This window comes from Rhinopithecus bieti, unplaced genomic scaffold (genome assembly GCF_001698545.2).
Source record: "Rhinopithecus bieti isolate Rb0 unplaced genomic scaffold, ASM169854v2 scaffold_4658, whole genome shotgun sequence".
NCBI classification, from domain to species: Eukaryota; Metazoa; Chordata; class Mammalia; order Primates; family Cercopithecidae; genus Rhinopithecus; species Rhinopithecus bieti.
This window is the reverse complement of record NW_016804523.1, coordinates 1,782,958-1,807,037: the sequence shown is the minus strand read 5'-3', so window position 1 is coordinate 1,807,037 and position 24,080 is coordinate 1,782,958. Positions and strand designations below refer to the sequence as shown.

Here is a 24,080-nt window from a genome sequence, read left to right as displayed (position 1 = left end):
AATGAAAGATTGGAGAGAAAATGTATAAAAGTTTAAAATCTGGTCAGGTGTGTTGGCTCACGCCTGTAATCCCAGCACTTTGGGAGGCTGAGGTGGGCAGATTACCTGAGGTCGGGAGTTTGAGATCAGCCTGACCAACATGGAGAAACCCCTTCTCTACTAAAAGTACAAAATTAGCCAGGTGTGGTGGTGTATGCCTGTAACCCCAACTACTTGGGGGGCTGAGGCAGGACAATCGCTTGAACCAGGGAGGCGGCAGTTGCGGTGGGCCGAGATCACGCCATTGCACTCCAGCCTGGGCAACAAGAGCAAAACTCCGTCTCAAAAAAAAGTTTAAAATCCAGACAAATAATATTCCAGAATGAAAAAATGGAGGAAATTATCATAATAATTCATAAAAACTTTTTTCCAAACAAGACCACAGCTTTCAGACTGAAAGGTTTCAAAGAGTGCCCAGCATAGGGGATAGATAAACCTAGCCAAAGCATATCATTGTGAAATTTTAAGAAACAGGGACCAAAAGTGCTAGAAATTGCCAGAGGGACAAAAACCAAAACAAAACAGGCCACACACCTGTTTTTAGAATGGTAAATCACAAAGTCTTCAAACCTCTTAACAGGGCTAAAAGACAGTGGAGAAAATTTTCCCACGAAAATCTTTAAAAAAAAAATCCAATTCAAAATACTGTGCCAAGCAAAACTAGCAATCAAGTGTACAAGTGTAAAGAAGTCATTTTTAGACATGCAAGGCTCGAAAAACTTAATATTCATGAACTCTTTCTCTGGAAGCTACTGACCAATGTGCTCCAACTAAAATTAAAAAATTAACAATGAAAGGGGAAGACATGGTATAAATAAAAGAGAATTAGCACAAAATAGAAATGAAGAAAACAGAAATTAATCAGTCTAGATTGGAGCAGGTAAAAGGCTCCAGAAAAGGCTTCAAGAGAATCTAACCAAGAGAACACTTGTTATATCTGTGCATATTGCAAAACCATTTAGCTAACCGGTGGATACTTTGGAGTTGGACTGGAGATATATGCAAAAAATTAAGCAAATGATAAAACAAGATAATTATTAACTATAAGGAAAATAAAAAAATTGTTCATGAAGATAAAAATAATTGTTAGGTTACTGTATGACTCAACTCTGAACACACACACTGTTTATGATAACATAAACACTGAACACTGTAACTAAATTATAACTATCTCTGAAAGAATGGGAATAATGTATACATGTGCCACAGGAGTAGAGATAAGAAAGAGCAATATTCTCATCTTTCATGGTGGTAAGTCAAAAATAGCAATACATGCATATTATTTTGAGATACAGAAGTAAATACCAAAAGCTTCTGCTAAAAGATTTGAAAGTGTTTGCTTCTAAGTAAGGAGACATGAAGAAGTGTGTTTCTATTAACTGTCCTAGTAAAAGTAGTGCTGGATTGCAGCCATAGAATAATTCTAAATTTAGCAGATAACTCTTGACTTTTTGACCATGTTGTTTTTCCTATACTTGTCTCCTGAAGTGGTATCTGCGTATCAAGACCAAATCACACAGGTGGCTTCTTAGCTCCCCTTGGTGACTCCACACGCTGGCCGCATTCAGCCCCTCCCTACTCCCTCCTTCTAAACTTAGCCCATCAGCAATCAAAGCTGACTGATTTTTCTTCACCTTCTACCAGACTTGGGCAGCAGAATGGTAGAAGGGAAACCGGAGCAGAGCTGGATCAGAATGAATTGCTTCTTTCAGAAGAGTCCTGAAATTTACATCCCCAAGAAGGTTCCTATCTGGCCAACATGAAATTAGTGTGTTTGTCCATTAACTGAGTGTGTGGGCTGCAATTTCAAACTCTTTAGTGTTATATGCACTAAGAACTACACTAAATGAATAGAAACCTGAACTGATCAGCAACAGGAATCAAAGAGGAATTTTATGTGCCATGTTTTTAAGTTCTTGAAAAGCAATGCTCTGATGGACACATCCTTGGTATTTCCAACCCTTGACACATAGAGATACACCCTCAGTAAAAATGTGTTCATTGATAACCACCAGTAAGGAGTGCTCCAGCTCTAGGGTGCATTCAAAACATTTTGCTGTTCCTGGAGAAATATGAGCTGAAAACATCTTTTCCCAAGTACCTGAAACAGGAGGGTCAATCCAGAATGTCTCCTTAAAATTAGGTTTTTAGAAGCCCGTAGATAAAGGGATCCAAACCTGAGAAGATGAGAGAACCACTCCACAATGCTCTTCTAGACCATTCTTCCTTTCTATTCTCCAGGGCTCCCTTTTCTGGACACAGATCTTCCTCATTCTTAATTGTTGCAAGGCCAGTGGGATGGCCCTGAGTGTAGAGGAGGCATCGGAGTAGCCCATAGCCCAGTAAATACTCAAGGGCCTTTGTATGCATTTGCAAGCATGATGGCATCCCACTGAGTGTCACTGAATACACTGCAGAGTTATAAAGCATGATTTTAAAGCATCCCTGGAAGATATCATTATGTCATAGCAGAATTTTGAATTGATGTCTTTCTGACATCTTTAGGAGCATTGTTTTTTCTATTCTTTGAGGGATTTACATTTTTCGTACTTCAGCTGGAAATGGTACAAACACCATGTATGTTTATGAAAACCTTTAAATGCCATTATATGAGTGACATGTCCAATTGGAAGCATACTGATTTATTAACAAAATATGTAAGGGAATTTATTTTTAGCCTTTGTCAACTAAGCTTATCCTTCTGAACTCAACTTTTCTTTCTGGTGATTTTATTTCAGAAAATAGTAGCGTTGCTTTTATTGTGGTTTGATGTTTCATAATCTCACTCAAATATGGGACATTTTGTTTTAATTTAGCTAGAAATAATTCCTATTATATTAGCCTGATTGAATTCATAGACTTTCAGAGCTAGAGGAGACTGAGGCATCCATATAGATTACTCATCCTATAATTAAGGAATTTGTCCCTGACCAGTGACCACTGGCAAGAATGGAAGAAAACTGGATTTCTTGTGCTGTTACTGATTTGTTTAGAAAAGCAATGTGTTTTCTTATCTTAATTCTCAAGGTTTTTCATTCTTCTGTGTGCCTCAGTGGACCAGAGTGGACCAGAAAAAAATTGTCAATTTTTCACAAACGGTGCAAGTTTGATAGAAAAGGGCTAATGCATTTAAGTCAATGGTGACAACAATATTCCAGCTGAAGATTATGTGGAAGGAAAATCCCCAGAGTTTGTTCTCTGCCCCAAGTCTTTGCTAGTCAGAACTATTTTTTAGGCTAATTCGTTATGACAAAACATCTGTATTTTTGCAAATACTCTTGACCCCTTGGCTGACACCTACAAGATTACAAACTGACTACTCTTTATCTTTACATTTTACTGGCTTTCCTTGACTTTGACATATCTCTGCCTAATCATTTAATGTATCAAAAATCTTCAGCATTTGCTCCTTTTGTTAGCAAGGCAAAGCTTTGGGATTGAAAAGTTGATACCTGGTTTCACAGTTAGAGTTCACTGATTGCACAGTTATTTTATTCCTATGATATGAATGTGTTTACAAGAAGCTCACTTGTAGTCTGCAGTCGTATTCTACCTGAACTGCCCTTCAAACTCAATCTTTGCTCTTATTTAAGGTTAGGTGAATTCCTTCACTAGGGATTTTTAAATTCTTTAATATAATTATAAATAATCCTCACACTCACTCACCAAACTATTGTTGTTTACTGATTTTAATCTATGCTAAAAATTATGTTAAAAGTTTTTATTCCAATGAGATAATAAAGGTAGAGAAAACAACCAAAGAGGTTACGGTTTATTTGACCTGTAGGGTATTAACTAGTCTGTATTTAATTTAGTAATATCTGTCTAGGTTGTGTTTTCGGTTTTTGGTTTATTTGCTTGGTGTTTGTTGACAAAAGTACACAAACACATACATACAAATACATAAACATACACATACAAACACATACATATATTTGTGTATATATGTCTACATATATATTTATATGTGTATATATGTGTGTGTGTGTGTGTGTATACACACACAAAATCAGTGTCTCATAGCCGCCTTTGACCTGGCTTTGACATCTTCTGGATTCCTCAACAATGGATTAAATAAAACTTGGATACACATTCTTTGCATGTTCCAAATTATACCTTGACCTTAATTATAATATCTTCATTTGAGGATGACAAATATATGATGTGTATACCCTCGCTTTTCTATCCTGTACCCAAGGCAGACCTCAAAATTAATCACAGGCATGGTTCAGAATCTTTCTCAATACAAGCACCCAGAAGACATTAACAATAAATGGAAAGTGGAACTAAAGTTAAAATCCATTTGTCATTTCTGCCCTATTGGCCTATGTTGTTTTTGTCTTGCTTTTAAAAGTTGCTGATCAAACCAAAGGATGTTTATTCTTGCATTTCATTCTTGTTCTTCTTTCATGTTCAATAAACCATTGTATTAGATTGCACAGTTATTTTATTGCTGTGATATGCATGTGTTTACAAGCATACACTTGTCAGTTTTCCATACCCTTTGACTCCCCCAGTATGCACACTCATCCAGCAGTTACATTACTTTCCTTTCCTGGCCCCTGAAGATACTTGCATTTATTGCCTGTCTTTTAAGGAATTGCTATAGTTAGAGACTGAGTTGTATGAAATTGTCTTTTGCATAGGTTAAAAACAGCAAATATTACAAATTTCATATCATCTCTCCTAATCAGAACACAAGACTCAAACAAAAATGGTGCTGTCTTTGGTGATCTTCCAGTTTCAAAACAATTTATTTTCTATTTTGAATCCCAATAATCATCCAAAAGAAGTGGTAATTTAGCACCCACTGTGCATAAAGCATCTAGTAGACACCAGGGACAACAAAGATACATGCACACTCAGCTTTTAAAGGTGTTCATACCTGGATTTCAAGGGGTGAATGGCCTTATTTTCTGTTAGACAGTGAGCTCTTTGAGGGCAGAGGCTGTGTTTTACTGTGCTTTATTTTTTCTGTGCATTTATCGTATGGTAGATGTTCAATAAACCTTTGTGAAATTAGTGAAAGGCAAAGAGATAGGGGAGAAGGAAAGGAAATAGAGAGAAAGGGAGGAATAGAGATTCTAGTGTGAAAAGCACCTGCCCAGGCCCAGCATAGTGGCTCACACCTATAATCTCAGGACTTTGGGAGGCTGTGGTGGGAGGATCGCTTGAGTACAGGAGTTCAAGACCAGCCTGGGGAATATAGGAAGACCCCTGTCAATACAAAGAAAAACAAAATTACCTGGGCATGGTGGTGCATGCCTGTGGTCTCAGCTACTCAAGAGGCTGAGGCAGGAGGATTGTCCGAGCCCAGGAGGAAGGTTTTTCTTTTATGAAACAGCTCCTCTCATCAAAAGAGCCCAAACAAACTTTCCTTCTTATTTTTTATTCTTGGACAAGAGTAAAAGCAATTTAGCTATTGAGTTTCCAGAACTTGGGAAAAGCAGTCATCAGTCACCTTGAGAAACATATTGAATGTGAAAAGATTTTTACTGTGGTAAATAATCAGTGCTAGCTTTGTCATTTACAGATGACACACCTCTTAGCAATCAAGAATAAATAATGTTTAAATCAGTAAAAATTATAATTGTTAAATGTCATTTTACTGATAGGTTTGGCAATAAGGGTGAAGAGAAGGAAATAGATACTTTTATATACCATTGGTGAAAGTCAATTGCTAGGACTTTAACAGAAAGGAAATTGGTTATGTGTATGAAAATCCTCAAAAATATGCAAAGTCTTTGAATCAGAAATTCTATTTCTGGGAATTCATCCTGAAGAAATAATTAAGTATTTTTACAAAGATGTAACCATCAGAGTAGTCAAGTCAATGTCATTTATACTAGTGAAAAAATTAGAAACAACTTTAATGACCAATGATAATAGAATATTATTTTGTATTATATTGCTATATTTTATGATATAAAATGTAGATAGTTGCATATTTTATGCTATAATTATTTACCTGCATAGAATTTATTTTACATTAAAATGTTCATAATATATTGCTCAGTTAGTACAAATGTTACTAAATTATATTTATAATTATATTTATGTGTGTATATGCATGACTACAGCTTCATAAAAGAATTATACACACACGGGTGTTTTTCTGGAAGGATACACAGCAATATTTTAACAGCAGTTATATCTGAAAGAAAAGTTAGGGATGTTCAAAACAAGTTTTATTTTTTCTCTCTGTTTATGTCATTTCCCAGTTTTTCTTTAATGAACATATTCCAGTTTTATAGTAATAAAAAACTGTTTCAACAAGAAAAAAAAATGCTACCCTCTGACATTTGTTGGCAACATATTTACTACCCACAAATGCGCTGTTGTTCTGAAGCTTTGATTGTCAAGATTGAAGAAACAAATTGTAGTGATAAAGCAAAATAGTTAAGATGATCCTATGTATCTATGAAGATTATTATGATAAAGAATTGTCTCATTACATGTATCAAAACATCCATTTGTACACCTTTAATATATAGTTTTTTAAATGATACCTCAATAAAGTTGACAAAAGAATTTTGTCAATATTTAGTATTAGTCAACTCAGAAAGGTTACAACATAGAAAAATTTCTAAATAGAATCTGAGTAAACCAAATTAGCTGTGTCATATTTCTGCCATCTGAAGTAAAATCATTCTTAATATGAGATTTAAAGATCTTTTTTCATGAGCATTTAAATTTTATTTTAGGAAAGACTTGTTTGTGCATATCTTTATTTTCTGTTTCAGAGAAAAAATATCATTATTTGAAAACACTTTCACATTATTTTAAATAATAAAACCACTTGTAAATAATTTATTTTTTATTTTTTATTTTGAGAAGGAGTCTCGCTCTGTCGCCCAGGCTGGAGTGCAGTGGCGTGATCTTGGCTCATGCAACCTCTGCCTGCTGAGTGCAAGCAATTCTCCTGCCTCAGCCTCCCAAGTAGCTGATATTACAGGCACCCACCATGCCCAGCTAATTTTTGTATTTTTATTAGAGACAGGATTTCGACATGTTGATCAGGCTGGTCTCGAACTCCTGACCTCAAGTGATCCACCCACCTCAGTCTCCCAAAGTGTTGGGATTACAGGCTGCTTGTATATAATTTTGATTGTAAAGTAACATATATTAATAAGAAAAAAATTGAAAAATTACCCCAAATTCTATCACACAGAGATAAGCACTGATAACATTTTAGTGCTGGTTCATAAAGTTAATACCCAGTCTTATATTGGGAAACAGGAGGTTGGTGTTTAGTTATTTAAATCCTCTGAAAAGTCAGTAGGGATCATGTAACTACATTTTTTCTCTATTATCTGTGACATTTGGAAATAATTGTAGTGCAACAGCATAATCCTACACTCTTATTTATCCACACTAAAATGTAATTGTGGCTGCTGTCTTCTACCTTGGACACTACCAGATATTTCTGGGAAAAAAAAAAAAAGAGGCAACTTGACACCCATAAAAAGAATGCATTCACATCCTTTCTAACTTCATTTCCTCCAGGACAAATATCAGTGGATGGGTTCATGCGCTATCTGAGTGGAGAAGAAAACGGAGTCGTTTCACCTGAGAAACTGGATTTGAATGAAGACATGTCTCAGCCCCTTTCTCACTATTTCATTAATTCCTCGCACAACACCTACCTCACAGGTATGAATTTTCTGGTTCTTTGTTACTTTAGCCAGTCTCACCAAATTTCACCAACCTCTACTTGCTGCTGTTCAGAAGCTGAAGTATGTTTTCTTTCATTTCCTGTGAAGTGCCTCTGAGAACTCTGGGGTTCCACCACCAAAGCCTGCTGCCTCCCATGAGCAGTCATGTCCACATGTGTAGGAAGCAATAGCATCATTTCTCCATAGCCTAAGTTTTCAAGTCCTCTAAAATGCAACCATGGCTGACATTTTCAGACCAATGGGATTTTTGTGTAACTGAACTCATTCTTCAGTGTACTTGAAGCCATGTCCAGTCCTACCCAGTTCTCTGGGCTGTGTTCATCTACATGACAACTCAGAAGGTCTTAAGTGGTGGCTCATGCCTGTAATCTCAGCACTTTGGGACGCCGAGGCGGGTGGATCACCTGAGGTCAGGAGTTCGAGACCAGCCTGGTCAACATGGAGAAACTCCTGTCTCTACTGAAAATACAAAAATAATCAGCCAGGTGTGGTGGCACACGCCTGTAAACCCAACTACTTGGGAGGCTGAGGCAGGAGAATCACTTGAACCCAAGAGGCGGAGGTTGCAGTGAGCCGAGATGGCGCCACTACACCCTAGCCTGGGTGACAAGAATGAAACTCTGTCTCAAAAAAAAAAAAAAAAAAAAAGAATTAAGTAATTGCTTTTTGTTCAAGGTAGGACAGGGCTTTAGACAAAAACAAATTGACCTGTGAATGACAACTTATACTTTATTATAAATATTATAATAAAGTAGGAAAAAACAACAATGTGTTTCCTAATCATGATCTGTTTTTTTTTTTTTTTTTTTTTTTTTTTTTTTTTTTATTTTTTTTTTTTTTTTTTTTTGAGGCGTGAGGCTCGCTCGGTTGCCCGGGCTGGAGTGCAGTGGCCGGATCTCAGCTCACTGCAAGCTTCGCCTCCCGGGTTTATGCCATTCTCCTGCCTCAGCTTCCCGAGTAGCTGGGACTACAGGCGCTCGCCACCTCGCCCAGCTAGTTTTTGTATTTTTAGTAGAGACGGGGTTTCACCGTGTTAGCCAGGATGGTCTCGATCTCCTGACCTCGTGATCCGCCCGTCTCGCCTCCCAAAGTGCTGGGATTACAGGCTTGAGCCACCGCGCCCGGCCCCTAATCTGATCTTAAATTAAGCATTGACCTATTTGGCAGTCTGGTGAAGTGTATGCACCCTTCTCAGAATGCTAAATGCATAAATTAAGGACCTAGAATTAAAGAGGAAGTAAATTTCATTGAAATATTTTTATAAAATGTTGTGATATATATCCTGGTATATCTCAGTATTAACATAATTTAACTAAGTATAAGCAAAAGGTTGTGATATTTGCAACAATTGGAATATAATACACAGATCTTGCTAGTGACTTGTAAACTACATACTTAACTGAAGAGAATGTTAAATTTTGTGTGGAGGTTAAAATCAAAACTGTAACCATTTTTTCTCATCCAAGTTCAAGGAGGTTCATGGAATATCACTTTAAGAGTCTAGATCTTTGACATGATAAAATTCAAAGAAGTATAATTTTTAAAATCTGAGCACATTACAGAATCTTACATTTATCCTATATTTAGGACCACAAAACTCAAAAATACTTAAGTATGTGTCTGGTTGAGTTTTGGGTATTGTGTGTGGATTTTATTTAACTGGAAGTCACAATATAGAGTGGATTTTTTACTAATAATCTTTTGAGTCCAAAATACCTTCCAAACAATATATTTATGTTCATTACATTCTATTTTATTTGTCATATAATAAATGAGTCAGTAATACCAAAACGAATGACAAGACTGACTGGATATACATTCTATTTTTTCACCTTCTTTCAGAATATATTAATTTTTCCCTTTCTGCATATCACTAGGGTTTTCAGATTTTATGTATGTTCATTGAATCACAGCCACCATTTTCCTTTTGAGAGACCAAATTGTCTCAACTTTGGTTAGTGGGAGACATTTTTAGGCTATCATTTGTGTCCTCTTGACGTGACCTATTAATCTTTGAAAGTGTTCTGGCACATAAAGATCTTCCGCACTCACCTTATTCTTTTCTGCTCCATAGATGGAAACAGACTATTCCCCAGTGAGCCCTGGTTCTTTTGATGGGAAAGAAAAGTATGAGTAACAGCAATTTGGACTCTGAACATTGCCTGGACTGTTTCAGTGAACAAAGGAAGAAAACATATTTTTTTTTTGTCTTTTTAAGGCACGAGTTCACATAAATATTTCTACTTCTACCTACCAATTATTATTATTATCATCATCATTGAGACAGGGCCTCACTCTGTTGCCCAGGCTGGAGCACAGTGGCATGATGATAACTCACTGTAGTCCCGATCTCCTGGGCACAAGCAGTCCTCCCACCTCAGCCTCGTGAGTAGCTGAAACTACAGGCACGTGCCACCACACCTGGCTCATTTTTTATTTCTTGTAGAGACAAGGTCTCACTATGTTGCCCAGGCTGGTCTCAGACTCCTGAGCTCAAGCAATCCTTCTGTCTCAACCTCCCAAAGTGCTCGGATTAACAACATGAGTCACTGTGCCTGTCCCCAGTTTAAATTCTTTTTAAAAGATTTTATTTTTCCATCAGTTATAGGGGTATAGGTGGTATTAGAGTATAATATAGGTGGTATAAAGAGTAAGTTCTTTAGTGGAGATTTGTGAGATGAGATCCTGGTGCACCCATCACACAAGCAGTATACACTGAACCATATTGATTGTCTTTTATCCCTCACCCCCTGCCCCAAGTCCCCACAGTTTATTATATCATTCTTATGCCTTTGCATCCTCATATTCTAGTTCCCACATATCAGTGAAAACATACGATGTGGTTTTCCATTCCTGAGTTACTTCACTTAGAAAAATTTTCTCTAATTTCATCCAAGTCATTGGAAATACTGTTAATTCATTCCTTTTTGTGACTGGGTAGTATTCTATCAAATATATATACCACAGTTTCTATATCCACTCATTGACTGATGGGCATTTCAGTTGGTTCCACGATTTTGCTATCGTGAATTGTGCTGCTGTAAACATGCATGTGCAAGTATCCTTTTCAAATAATGACTTCTTTTCCTCTGGGTGGATACCCAATAGTGGGATTGTTGGATCAAATGGTAGTTCTACTTTTAGTTCTTTAAGGAGTCTCCACACTGTTTTCCATACTGGCTGCACTAGTTTACATTCCCACCAGCAGTGTAGAATAGAAGTGTTCCCTGATCACTGCATTCATGCCAACATCTATTGTTTTTTGATTCTTGGATTATGGCCATTCTTGCAGGAGTAAGGTGGTATCGCATTGTGGTTTTGATTTGCATTTCCCTGATCATTAGTGATGTTGAGCATTTTTTCATATGTTTGTTGGTCGTTTGTATGTCTTCTTTTGAGAATTGTCTGTTCATGTCCTTAACCCACTTTTTGATGCAATTGACTGTTTTCTCCTTACTGATTTGTTTGAGATCATTGTAGATTCTGGATATTAGTCCTTTGTCAGATGTATAGATTGTGAAGATTTTCTCCCATTCTGTGGGTTGTCTGTTTACTCTGCTGACTGTTCCTTTTGCCATGCAAAACTCTTTAGTTTAATTAGGTCCCAGCTATTTATCTTTGTTTTTATGCAATTGCTTTTACCCAAAAGCAATTTTTGATCATGAAATCCTTGCCTAAGCCAATGTCTAAAAGGTTTTTTCCAATGTTATCTTCTAGAATTTTTATAGTTTCAGGTCTTAGATTTAGGTCCTTAATCCATTTTGAGTTGATTTTTGTATAAGGTGAGAGATGAGGATCCAGTTTCATTTTCCTACATGTGGCTAGCCAATTACTCCAGCACAATTTGTTGAAAAGGGTGTTTCTCCCCCATTTTATGTCTTTGTTTGCTTTGTTGAAGATAAGTTGGCTGTAAGTATTTGGGTTTATTTCTGGGTTCTCTATTCTGTCCCATTGTTGTATGTGCTTATTTTTATACCAGTACCACACTGTTTTGGTGACTATGGCCTTAGAGTATAGTTTGAAATCAGGTAGTGTGATGCCTCCAAATTTGTTATTTTTGTTTAGTCTTGCTTTGGCTGTGCGGGCTCTTTTTTGGTTCCATATGAATTTTAGAATTTTTTTTTCTAACTCTGTGAAGAATGATGGTGATATTTTGATGGAGATTGCATTGAATTTGTAGACTGCTTTTGGCAGTATGGCCATTTTCACAATATTGATTCTACCCATCCATGAGCGTGGGATGTGTTTCCAGTTGTTTGTGTCATCTATGATTTATTTCAGCAGTGTTTTGTAGTTTTCCTTTTAGAGGCCTTTTGACTCCTTTGTTAGGTATATTCCCAAGTATTTTTTTTTTTTTTTTGCAGCTATTGTAAAATGGTTGAGTTCTTGATTTGATTCTCTGCTTGGTCACTGTTGGTGTATAAAAGAGCTACTGATTTGCATATATTAATCTTGTATCTGGAAACTTTGCTGAATGCTTTTATCTGTTCTAGGAGCTTTCTAGAAGAGTCCTTAGGGTTTTCAAGGTAAACAATCATATCATCAGCAAACAGGGACAGTTTGACGTCTTCTTTGCTGATGTGGATGCCCTTTATTTCTTTTTCTTGTCTGATTGCTCTGGCCAAGACTTCCAGTACTATGGTGAAGAAGAGTGGTGAGAGTGGACATCCTTGTTTTGTTCCCATTCTCAGGAGGAATGCTTTCAGCTTTTCCCCATTCACTATTATGTTGGCTGTGGGTTTGTCACAGATGGCTTTTAATTCATTAAGGTATGTCCCTTGTATGCTGATTTTGCTGAGCTGTGCTCTCTTTAGTAATCTTGATACCTAACAGATTATACATACTATCTCACTCACTTTACTGACAACCTTATAATAGTATTAAGAAAATTTTCAATATTAATACAAATAATAAAACTACAGAATGTAGTTCAAATTTGAATATGCAGTTTAAAAAGTACATTTAACTAAAAATTTACAATCAAATTAATTTCTTCTAAGTCATTCATATGACCTTCCTGTCTATAACTTGGTAAACACAGATGTGGTAAAAAATTTGGCTCCATTGTGTCAGATTAGTTTAAATTTGAGGGTGTTGGCATATTAACAGCTGATCAGACTAACAAGATGATGTGATACTTTCAGCTATTAGGAAAGAGAAGGCTTTACCTTTTTTATGAAGAAAGAACTCTAATAGCTGTCTCCAAATTTCTGTACAATGGTTTTGTATCACCACCATCTGATTCATATACCTGGTTTCTAGTCAATTATCTCTTCAATTATTTAATTTCTAGTAATGTTAGAATCCACATATTTTCAAATATTCAGTGTTTTAAAACTATATTAACTATGTCAAATTGTATTCTCACCTAAGGGGTTTCGTTGTTGCTGTTGTTGTTTTTTATCTTGCTCCCTTTTCTGAGCTCTGTATTATTATACCAAGGTTTGCATTAGATAAATCTGTAACCACCCAACGGGGTTCTTCTTGCCTGCTGCCTAGAAAAAGCCAATACACTGAGAACAACAGTTGTTACAGCAGAGAAAGTTTACTTATTGCAAGGCAGCTGAGCAGAAGGATGGTACATATTTCTCAAAACAGTCTCTCTGATAATTCAGAAGCTAGGATTTTCAAGGATAGTTAGGCAGGAGGGGGTTGGGAAGTGGTTAGGGAATGAGGAATGCTATTGGTAGGTCAAGAATGAAATGACATGGGGGTCAAAGCTGTCTTCTTGTACTGAGACAGTACCTGGGAGAAGTTAAGTCCATTTCTTGGCATGGGTCACAGGATGGGTGGCACTAGTTGGTCCATGAGAATTCAAGGGCTGAAAAATACCTTAAACACCAGCCTTAGGTTTTATAATAGTGATGTTATATATAGGAGCAATTAGGGAGGCTACAAATCTTGTGACTTCAGTCCTAAACCGTAATTCCGACCTTGTGGTCAATCTGTTAGTTCTACAAAAGTTGTTTTGGTCCCCAAGAAAGGAGGGGATTAGTTTTGGAAAGAGATTGTTATCATCTTTGTTTTAAAATCAAACTATATACTAATTTCCTCCCATAGTTATCTTGGTCTGTGCTCAGGAATGAGCAAGGACAGTTAATTTGTGAGGTCAGAAGCAAGATGGAGTCAGTGATATCAGATTTCTCTCACTTGTCATAATTTTTGCAAAGGCAGTCAAATCTACATTCTCACAATATTACCTTGCCCCAGTACCAGTCGTTTATTTTCCTGCAAGGAAATTAAGGAGAATTCCATATAATTAGAAAAATATAAAAATATAAATACAGGCTCTTGAAGTTTTGCCTGAAATGCTGTTTTGACTCGTTCGTCAAAATTTGGTTTTACTTCACATATTATTGGTAGAATCATTGTTTTAATTACAGATGAAAGTAATGTAGAAGTCCTGTTTCTCAGAAGCCTTTGGATAAACTCAGATTTCTATGATATAAACATTCAAGTTACTCCAAACCAAATAAGAATGTTATAAAATAAAAATATAACCAATGACTAATCCAATTGAATCCTATTAAATTTTAAATTAATATCTAGAAAATAATTTTGTTTTATACTTTACAGCCATTTTCAGAGCAAGTAGAAACTGTATTTATGGAAACATTATTTCATATAAAGAGTGACTGGTGGAAAAAAGAAAGTTTTCCTATTCAAATGAGTTTAAGAAATGCTAGGTGCAAACAAAGGTTAGCACCTACCATAATGTGTTTTGAATATAAAATAAAAGGATCAGAGTCTCACAGTCATTAACTCTTCATCCTCCTTGTCACCACCCAACTTATTTTCTTGGAACATTTTAAGGACTAATATTCCCGAAAAATGCTATCTAAATCCAAATAGGAAGAATTTCAATATTCAGGATATTTTCTTTGAGCATCTAATGGAACTGTAAAGATTAAATATACAGAATGAAAACCAATAAGTGTAGCAATGCATTATTATTATGTCTATTTGTCTGCTCATTATTGCCCCTTTGTTGAATATCAAGATTCCCAGAAGGAAAAATAAATTGGATCATTGAGAGAAATAGATGCACTCAATGAGTGGTTTTAATTAGCATGGTCACTTTTGGGTTTGGGGTGATTTTGGCAGTACCCCAGTACTGATTATGTTTTAAATTATTGCTTTTCCTTGAGGAATCCACCCTTCTGACTCAAGAAAAAAAAATCCTCCCAGGAAGAAATAGTATGCAATAAATACAAACTATACTTGTGCACCTCTTCATAAACCTTCCCATACTCCCAACTATTTGGGAGATAATGGCTTCAGAAACACTGGAAAGGCAAAGTAGTCTATCTCCGGACAGTTAATATCTTCATTCAGATAAGAAGGAAACCATTGGATTTGAGGGTTTTGCTATCCCCAATAATCTGATGAATTAAATTATCTGACTGAATGTTTCTGATAATTATTCAACTCCTGTCCTCATGTGTAAGTTCTTGGCTGCAGAAAAGTTCTAAAAATGATGCCAGACCTAGCTGTACCCTTGCCAGTTATCCGCTACAAACCCAGACTTTAAGCATCCCTCCTCTCTTTCCCATCTCTCCCACTCATTTAGCCCTTAGCATATGCAGCATTTAATCATTTCTTTTGGTTTAGAGCACACACACACCTAAGAAAGTCAGGTGGTAGAATGAAAAGATGAGCTTAGGAAATAAACAGGGCTCAGTTTAAAATGGCCTTTAAGTAAATGACATACTTAACTCATTTGAGCCTTGGTTTCTTTGTTTGTAAAACGGAGATAAATTAAAACAGCCAGGGTTCTTGTGGCTGAAAGTGATAGGATGCTATTATTTAATGGCTTAAAGAATTAAGCAGTGTATTACCTCACACAGCAAGGCACCTAGGAGCAGAGTGGTTGAGGATTGGTTAAATCAGGAATTCATTAATATTATGGAAGACCCAGGTGCTTTCTGTCTTTTTGGTCCACTTATGATTTCAAGATGACTGTGCACTCTAAGCGCTACCAAGATCCACAAAGGAGATGGCGAAAGTTCTTGTGACCCTTCTAAGAGTGAAGAAAATGTTCCTAGAGTTTCCCTGACAGCCCCCACCTCCGTCCCCTCAATCTGGTAGGCATTCTTTATGCTGTGTTATATTTAGCTCAGAGTCACACCACACAGCAATGCCCACAGTAATTGCTAACATGGGCCATAGAACTATCATGACTGACTGAGAAGAATCAAGATTTACCCCAAGGCTGCAGAGAAGACCCTGAAGCATATCAGAACCTAGATAAAATATTTTATTGACAAGGAAAAAGAGAAAGAAGAGACCAAAGGGCAACTGGAAGTGTAAGAATGGGAAGAAATTTATGTTTGCCTCCCTACCTAGATGGTAAGGGTAAAGGAATATGTCTCATGTCATTTTCATATCCCCAGTAACCAGTATTTTGCCTCCTACAGAAAATGTTTTGCGGAATATGTACGAACACATAATGATGAAGTTCCTCTAATCAGTAAGGAATATACTTGAAGTCGTTTTCTCAAGAGTGGAAATGACTTTAGGCTCCTACATAGACACTTTGTCTCCTAAGCCATCTCATGGCAATTGCTCTGTGTTTAAGAGAGCACCATGGTTTCACTGGGGCAGCAGGCAGATACCATGTAAGTGAGAAATCAGATCCAATGGATGCATCTAGAGATGGTCAAGACAAATAATACATTCTCTGCATTTTAGACAGTTTCCTCAGGTGTAGCCATGAGATTATATGCCCTGAATGGCTGTCATAGCATTGAAAGCAAGGAAATATAGTCCTCATCTCCATCTATTGAAGGGGACAATGACTATTGAAGAAGGCCACTGAATTCACAAATATATCACATTCTAGAATCTTCTTACCCTGGAGGTTGGAGGGAAGACATTAATGATAAATATGAAAACAGGCAATTAATCATCAGCCACTGCAAGATGAGAAATTCTTCAGAAGTTTGTGTTAATGGAAGGATTGCTATTTTCGATCTTCTGTTTTTTTCTGTCCCTGGATGCCTTGGGTAATGTGAGACAAAGCTCAAGGGAATGTAACCAGCCACCCAAAATGAATGCAGTCAAGTGAGAAGTTGCAGAGCTGTGACTTGGAGCAGTATTATGAATTACTCTGAGAAGGAGCTTCAGCTCCCAAGTTCAATCATGGGCTTGGAATGTATTCCAGAGGGTGTTCAGAGCCAGGGAGAGATGATGTCAAATACTAGTTTCAGAAATACCAAGGGTTGAATGACTCATGACCTATCACTAATCTCAACCTTCAGCGATCCCCTAGCCCCAGAAGCTATATTTAGTCAATATATTCAAATGGAAATATAATGGGTAGATGAGATGTAATAATGAGGAGTTAAGAATTTTAGTGAACAAAAATAAATCGGCTTTGAGGCTTAAGGCAGAAAAGAAGAGAGTAACAGAGAATATGAATACATGTGTTTGAAAAATATTTCCATAAATGAAGTAAAACATACAGGGAACCTAATATGCATTCCAAGGAATAGCGTAATTATGGATAAATGTGGGTTTTCTTAAAGTATGCTTTCTTTGGCAGGCTTCCATTTCTAATAAAAAGTATTCATTTTAAGAATGAACAATGAGTTTACCTTGGAGGGATTCTTTTGGTCTTAGCTGTTGGACAATAAACTCTTTCTCTTTTTTATTCTTCAGTTTTTTCCCCACATTCCTTTGCATCTCACAAACCCAACCTCACAAACCATGCTTTACCATGGTTTTCAAAACATTAACTGATCAACATTCAAAAAATACATCAAATTCCTTCTAATTGTTCTTTGATTCAAAATATTCACAAGAAAATCTAAGGAAATGTTTCTCAAAACGTTGAACCTCTTATTACAGAATGCTCTAGTGTCTGTTAGGTATTTATCTACTTTGATACACTGTTAAATCTGATTAAATTCATCATGCTATCCTTACTAAAGTTAGTAACATTCAACTAGTATTAATGAAATTGATTCAGAAATTGTACAATATGTAATTGTGTTGATATGGTCAGTAATGTGCTTAAACAATTCTCTAAACAGTACACACAAAAATCTGCTCTATTCTTTTTTTTTTTTTTGAGACAGAGTCTCGCTCTGTCGCCCAGGCTAGAGTGCAGTGGCCAGATCTCAGCTCACTGCAAGCTCCGCCTCCCGGGTTTACGCCATTCTCCTGCCTCAGCCTCCAGAGTAGCTGGGACTACAGGCGCCCGCCACTATGCCCGGCTAGTTTTTCGTATTTTTTTAGTAGAGATGGGGTTTCACTGTGTTAGCCAGGATGGTCTCGATCTCCTGACCTCATGATCCGCCCGTCTCGGCCTCCCACAGTGCTGGGATTACAGGCTTGAGCCACCGCGCCCGGCCTGCTCTATTCTTTAATACAGGTGTAATTTTCTGCAGGAGCAAGTATTTTAAATAACCTAATAATATTTGAATTATTCACTTCCTTTAGATATAGCTCCCCTTTAAGTTTAGGAAAAACATATAAATGTTTGTCTTTTCCCCTTTACTCCCACTGTCCCCTTGTCCCTAATGCAAAAAAAGACCTTTGTAAATCTTTGCCATGACAATGAACTTTGAGGCAATTATTAATGGCAATTTGATTATCCAGCATCAGGAACTTTCTAGGTCATTTTGTCAGCATTTCTGCTTTTCCAAATGCATCATTGTGTTAAAAACATCCCATTTTTCCAGTAAGGAAAAGTTATTATGCAGACCCACTTAATCAGCCTTTCAGTGCATTTATTAGGGCTCTATAGAACTCAAAAATGTCATCCTTTTGTTATGCTGATGGTTGAGTATTATGACATGCATATAAAAATAAAATTAAGCTAGTGGGCTTAATCCCATTTTATTTGTCCTGTGTGTCTCCACGGGGCACATCTTGTCCATTTCAAAGTCATTTTAACAGTTTGCATCAATATGCCATCTTTTACCTGGCTACTTAAAAAAATGATGGTAGACCAAATGTGGTGGTTTATGCCTGTAATCTCAGCACTTCCTGAGGCAGAAGCAGGAGGATCAGTTGAGCCCAGGAGTTTGAGACCAACCTGGGCAACATAAGGAGACCCTGTCTCTAAACAAAATACAAAAATTATTTGAGCATACTCGTGCACATCAGTGGCCCCGGCTACTTAGGAGGCTTAGGAAGGAGGATGACTTGAGCCTAGGAGGTTGAGGCTTCAGTGAGCTATGATCACACCACTGCATTCTAGCCTAGGTGACAGAGTGAGATCCCATCTCAAAGAAAAAAGAAGAAAAACTTTTAAAAAATGATTGGGGCTTATAGAGTATAAATGAAAGAAAATCTTTAATAGGGAAAACCAAAGGCTTAAATTTGTGTGTTGCAAATGGGCCTGTTGAAAGAGCTATTTATTATTACTCTTTCAAAAATAATTTATCCTGAAATTAGTGACTTCCATTGACTTAAGTAAAATAGGAGCTTTTGGCTTCCATGCCGTGTGTATTATAATCAAGGCCCTCAGACCTTTCAGGTGTTTTGATTATAATAATTCTCATCACTTTACTAGGGTATGTTAGTTCTACTCACAAAAGTCCAATTCTTGTAAAGTTTATCTTTTTCTTCTGTTGCTTGTGTTTTTGGTGTTGTATCTACAAACCCATTGCCTAATCAAGGTCACAAAAAATTTACTGCTATGTTTTCTCCTAAAGGTTTTGTAGTTTTAGCTCTTACATTTATACACTTGATCCAATTTGAGTTTAGTTCTGTATGGTATGAGGTAAGGACTCAAGTTCTTCTTTTTTTTTTTTTTTTTTTTTAATGTGGCTATCCAGTTGTCCCAACACTATTGAAAAGACTGTTCTTTCGCACTGAATTGTCTTGGAATTGTTGAAAGTCAGTTGACCATAAATTGAGGGTTTAGTTGGGAAATCTCAGTTCTATTTCCATTAATCTATATGTCTATCTTTATGCCACTACCACATGCTTTTGATTACTGTAGCTTTGTTTTAAGTTTTGAGAAGTGTGATTCCTCCAACTTTGTTCTTATTTTTCAAGATTGCTTTGGCTATTTAAGGTTACTTACATTTCTGTATGAACTTTGGATCAGCTTGTCCCTTTTTTCCAAAAAAGCCTGGTGAGATTTTGATAAGAATTGTATCTTTAGGCCAATGGTGGGGAGTAGTGTCATCTTAGCAATACCAAGTCTTCTGTTCCATGAACATGAGATGTATTTCCATTTATTTGGGTCTTCTTTAGTTTCTTTCAACAACATTTTGTAATTATTAGAGAATAAGTTTTGCACTCCTCTGTTTAATTTAAATTTATTTTTTAGAAGAGCTTTTTAAAAACAGAATGTTTAGCTTTTCTCAGCATTTGTACCTTCAGCAAACATGTCAGAGGCAGCTGGCTTATATAAAAGAACAGTCTTCCAGCAATAAATTCTCATCAGGAGGCAGTCAGAATTAACAGAGTGAGTTTTGATGCTGTAATCCTGGATCTTCTACTTCCTAGCAATGGAAACTTGGGCAACTGAACTCTGTGCCATTTTATTATGTGAAATGGGTAGTTTTTTTTTTTTTTATTAAATAGCTATACCACAGAGATTTTTTTGTGAAGATTAAATATTTAATATATATACAGTCCAAAAACCTGTAATTGGCACATGGTAAAGAGTTAATAAACATGCATCGTTGTTATTGTTACAATGCCCTATCTTTCCCCAAACCACTACTACAGATTCTATTTGAGATTGAGCCATTACCTTCTGGTAAGTTGAGGCAGAAGAAAGGCAAAGAATAACTGCTCCAGCTCTTAGACTCTTTGTTTTCCCACGATTGAGGAACCTTTCTAAGAAAGCACCACTGTCTTCCTTGCTTCATGGGAATCTGGGGTTTGTTTTGTTGGTGTTTTATAGCTGGCCAACTGGCTGGAAACTCCTCTGTTGAGATGTATCGCCAAGTGCTTCTGTCTGGTTGTCGCTGTGTGGAGCTGGACTGCTGGAAGGGACGAACTGCAGAAGAGGAACCTGTCATCACCCATGGCTTCACCATGACAACTGAAATATCTTTCAAGGTAGGGTATATGAATGTTACTAAGAGAGGCAGCTGGGGACACCTGATTCCTTTTGGTTAAAGCCTTCTAAGGTAGAAAGTCCCAGTCATCACAATTAAGTCCAAAGGCTGTTAATCATCTTTGCAATTTCAGAGGCTAAAATTTGGCTATTTATTCATGAATAATTGGCATCAGGTGAATTAATCCATGCTAACCAAATTCTAAGGAAACTGTCTTGTGAAAGGAAATATCAATGTATTTGTCTTGTCCTCTTTAGCACTCTTACTTCTAATTTCTTGCATTTTATTTTTGTGAAATGTACATACTTAAAGAATACAGACAACATATTTATATGCTTTAACTAATGGCTATAAAGTATGCATCCATGTAACTACCATCTAAATTGAGAAATAGAAACTTGGGTGTACCTGAAACACTTCCATGTATCCATTCCCATCAGAATGACCTGTTTACCCTCAGAGGTGACCACTGTCCTGACTATTACAGTGATCCCTACTTTGCACTTCTTTAGAGCACAAAGTACAAATTTATGTGCAGCCCTAAATGATGTAACTTCACCAATTTTTTTCATTTGTAAATTGATTCACACTATAGTATACATTATTTTATGACTTGCTTTTTTCACTCCACATTGTTTAGAAGGTTCATTAATATTGTTTCAGGTAACTCTAGATTTTTTGACTTTCTTTTCATGATGATAATATTAATTACTACTGTTAATTATTATATAAGACTCCATTCTGTGATGCTAGCTGTTGGAATGGTGATGCCAATCAGTCAAAGACCCCCAGGAACATACTTATGGTCAAGTTGGGTTTGTTTGCTCATACAACAAAGGAGAACACATGTTGTGGGGAGCTGGGGTATCTCAGTAAAAGTATATTAGCGAGGACTTACAGAACTTGGGCTTGTAGTAGGTGATTTGGGGGACGGTTCAAGGGAGAAGTGTTTTACAATGGATTGGGTGCTGTCAGCAAGCAGGAACAATCCTATGAGAGGGTATCTTAGTAAATCCTATCTAGGAAGCAGGACTAAAGCTGTTATTGATAAAGATGCATCAGTCATTCTTGCTAATGAGAAATGAGGTGCATTTGGTCTCTCTTCTTTCTCCACCCTTAGCTCTATTTTGCACCACAAAGGGCCTCACATTCATGTGTATGGACACCCAAGCCCAAATGTCTAACGTCTGTCCACATCTCCTGCAAAGAGCCTTCCCTAGGGGGTTGGGGCAGTTGGAGTAGGGGAAATCTGGGGTCCTAGGTACTTGGAGAGTGACTGGAGAAAGAAGGTGTGGGCTTCAGGGAAAATGTTCTCTTGGCTGACTCAGGCTTTTTCACCCCTTTAAATGGGAATCAGAAGAGAAGGGCTAGAGGACAACCTCTTGCACTAGGTCCCAAGGCATAAGCCCTATTGCCTGGGATGCCTGGGTCTCGGGGAAGTGTCACCAACTCTTATCTGAAGCAACCAAGGAAACAGAGTCCAAGTATGTAAGTAACTAAGGTTAGTGGAGACGAGGCCGTTGAAAATGGGAGATTAGAGTACTGAGAAGCTAGAATATGGGATGAATATAATGTTAATATCTCCAAGGTTAGTGAAAAAGCTTTGGATGAAGAAACTGTGAGCCACTTGCCAATTCTTTGCTGAATGAGGGTGGCTCAGTAGATGGCAGAAGTGAAGAAGAGGTAAAAACTCTTTTGGCTGCTTCATGGGAAGTAGGTTTTTTTTTTTTTTTTTTTTAGAAGATTGAAAAGTAGTGTTTTGGAAGTAGCATTGAGAGCAAAAAGATCCCAAACCCAGCTTCTTACTGTGAAACACTTGAGATGTGAGAAAAGAAACAGGGATCACTGAAGACAGCAGCTAACAAGAAGCAAGATTTTCAAGGGACAGCCAAGTTTCTGTTTAAACAAAAGGATTTTTCTGATCGAAGTTGCTGTATTAGACAATAATAAAAATGTTTTCAGCAGTAATATCATTCACACCTAAAAATATGCATATTATGTTGTGCCTAAGGAATATGACTTTTCATGATTTCTTCAACTTAGCCTACAATGCAATAATTATAGAAAATAGCATCCTTCACGTAAATTTTACGACAAAGTTGAATATGGGGTTGACGTTAATTCTGATTGAAATCTGTAAAAGCTGTGTCTGTTCCGGAGATTGAGCACGATTATGACCCTTGCATTTTCTTAAGTGGAAAATCAATGTTTTTTTAATTCATTCCATAGTCCCACTTCCTCCCTCTCAGACCTTGCTGTGGTCCTTTGTCAACTACCTAAGATGCAGTTTAACATAGTTGGGCTCTTTAAGAAAAAGTGGAGACAGGTGACCCTCGTGTGGAGCCAGTGCATCTTGGGCTCATCTGTCTGTTGATGGATGATGATGCTCCTGGAATGGCAGACAGCATGCCCTGATGGAGCTGAGAGCTGGTGGCACTGCACATTGTCCGTCCACCAGGAAGACCTGCCCCACTTCCCAGGCCACTGCCCTGTCTACCCTCCAGAGACATTGTGAGAAGCAATTGTTATTTTCTTAATAATTTAAAATCCTCCCAAGTTCTCTGAGTTCCTTGGGGGAGAATAAACAGCAAGCATATCCTAAGGCATATTTATTTTATGTGGAGCATTTGCTTCTTGGCCTCTGCCTGCCATCGAGTCAACTTGGAGTGACTCTCCTTGTGCACTCGATCATAGAAGTGGTTCTTCAATTACATCTGTAATCCCAGAGTCACGGGCTGATTGAACACATCTTCCTGGGCTCTGGAAGCAAGGCTTCTCAACCACGTCCACACACTTGCCAGCAGGTGAGAGGCTTAAAGACGAAATCTAGCCCAGAATGCTGCTTTCTGTCTCTGCCTGCTAGAGTTGGGAGTGGGGAGGTAACCAGGATGGCTAAAGAGAGGAGTGAATCCATCATCCCAGTTGGTTTTTCTAGCTGTTCCTCCTGCTAATGCACATAGCAGGATAGACGGTTCTGTCTGAGATGTGGGTAGGTGACAGTGGGTGAGGATGGATGTGGGGAGTAGAAATGCCAACCTATTTTGCAGACAGATATACAGTAGCAAGGATGCTTTGCATCAGGACTGAGACTAGAGGAAGGCAATTAAGTCACCTAGCAAGTAAAATTTAAGGGTGTCTTTGCTCTCAGGGCTGTGTAAGCACGGAGCTGGCACTGGAGAGTGAGTGGCTCTTTAAATTTTGCACTTAGTCGCTTCTCTTGCCTCATCCTAGTCCCAACCCTGCTTGCTTGATTATCAGCCTGCAGTCTGCTTTCCCTGAACCCAGTGTGTAAGGTGACTTTGTAAGAAAGAGTGAGAAGAGAAACAGGGCACAAGGCCCT

The 24,080-nt window shown here is 37.4% G+C and overlaps 1 protein-coding gene across 1 annotated transcript in view; it reads left to right on the top strand.

Moving 5' to 3' along the window:
* Positions 1-24,080, top strand: part of PLCB1 (phospholipase C beta 1) — a 258,291-nt gene that overhangs the window by 46,767 nt on the left and 187,444 nt on the right. Inside the window, exons 7-8 of the mRNA XM_017868878.1 lie at positions 7,546-7,692; positions 20,584-20,741. Of these exons, the coding sequence (XP_017724367.1) occupies positions 7,546-7,692; positions 20,584-20,741 (305 nt within the window). The remainder of the gene's footprint in view (positions 1-7,545; positions 7,693-20,583; positions 20,742-24,080) is intronic.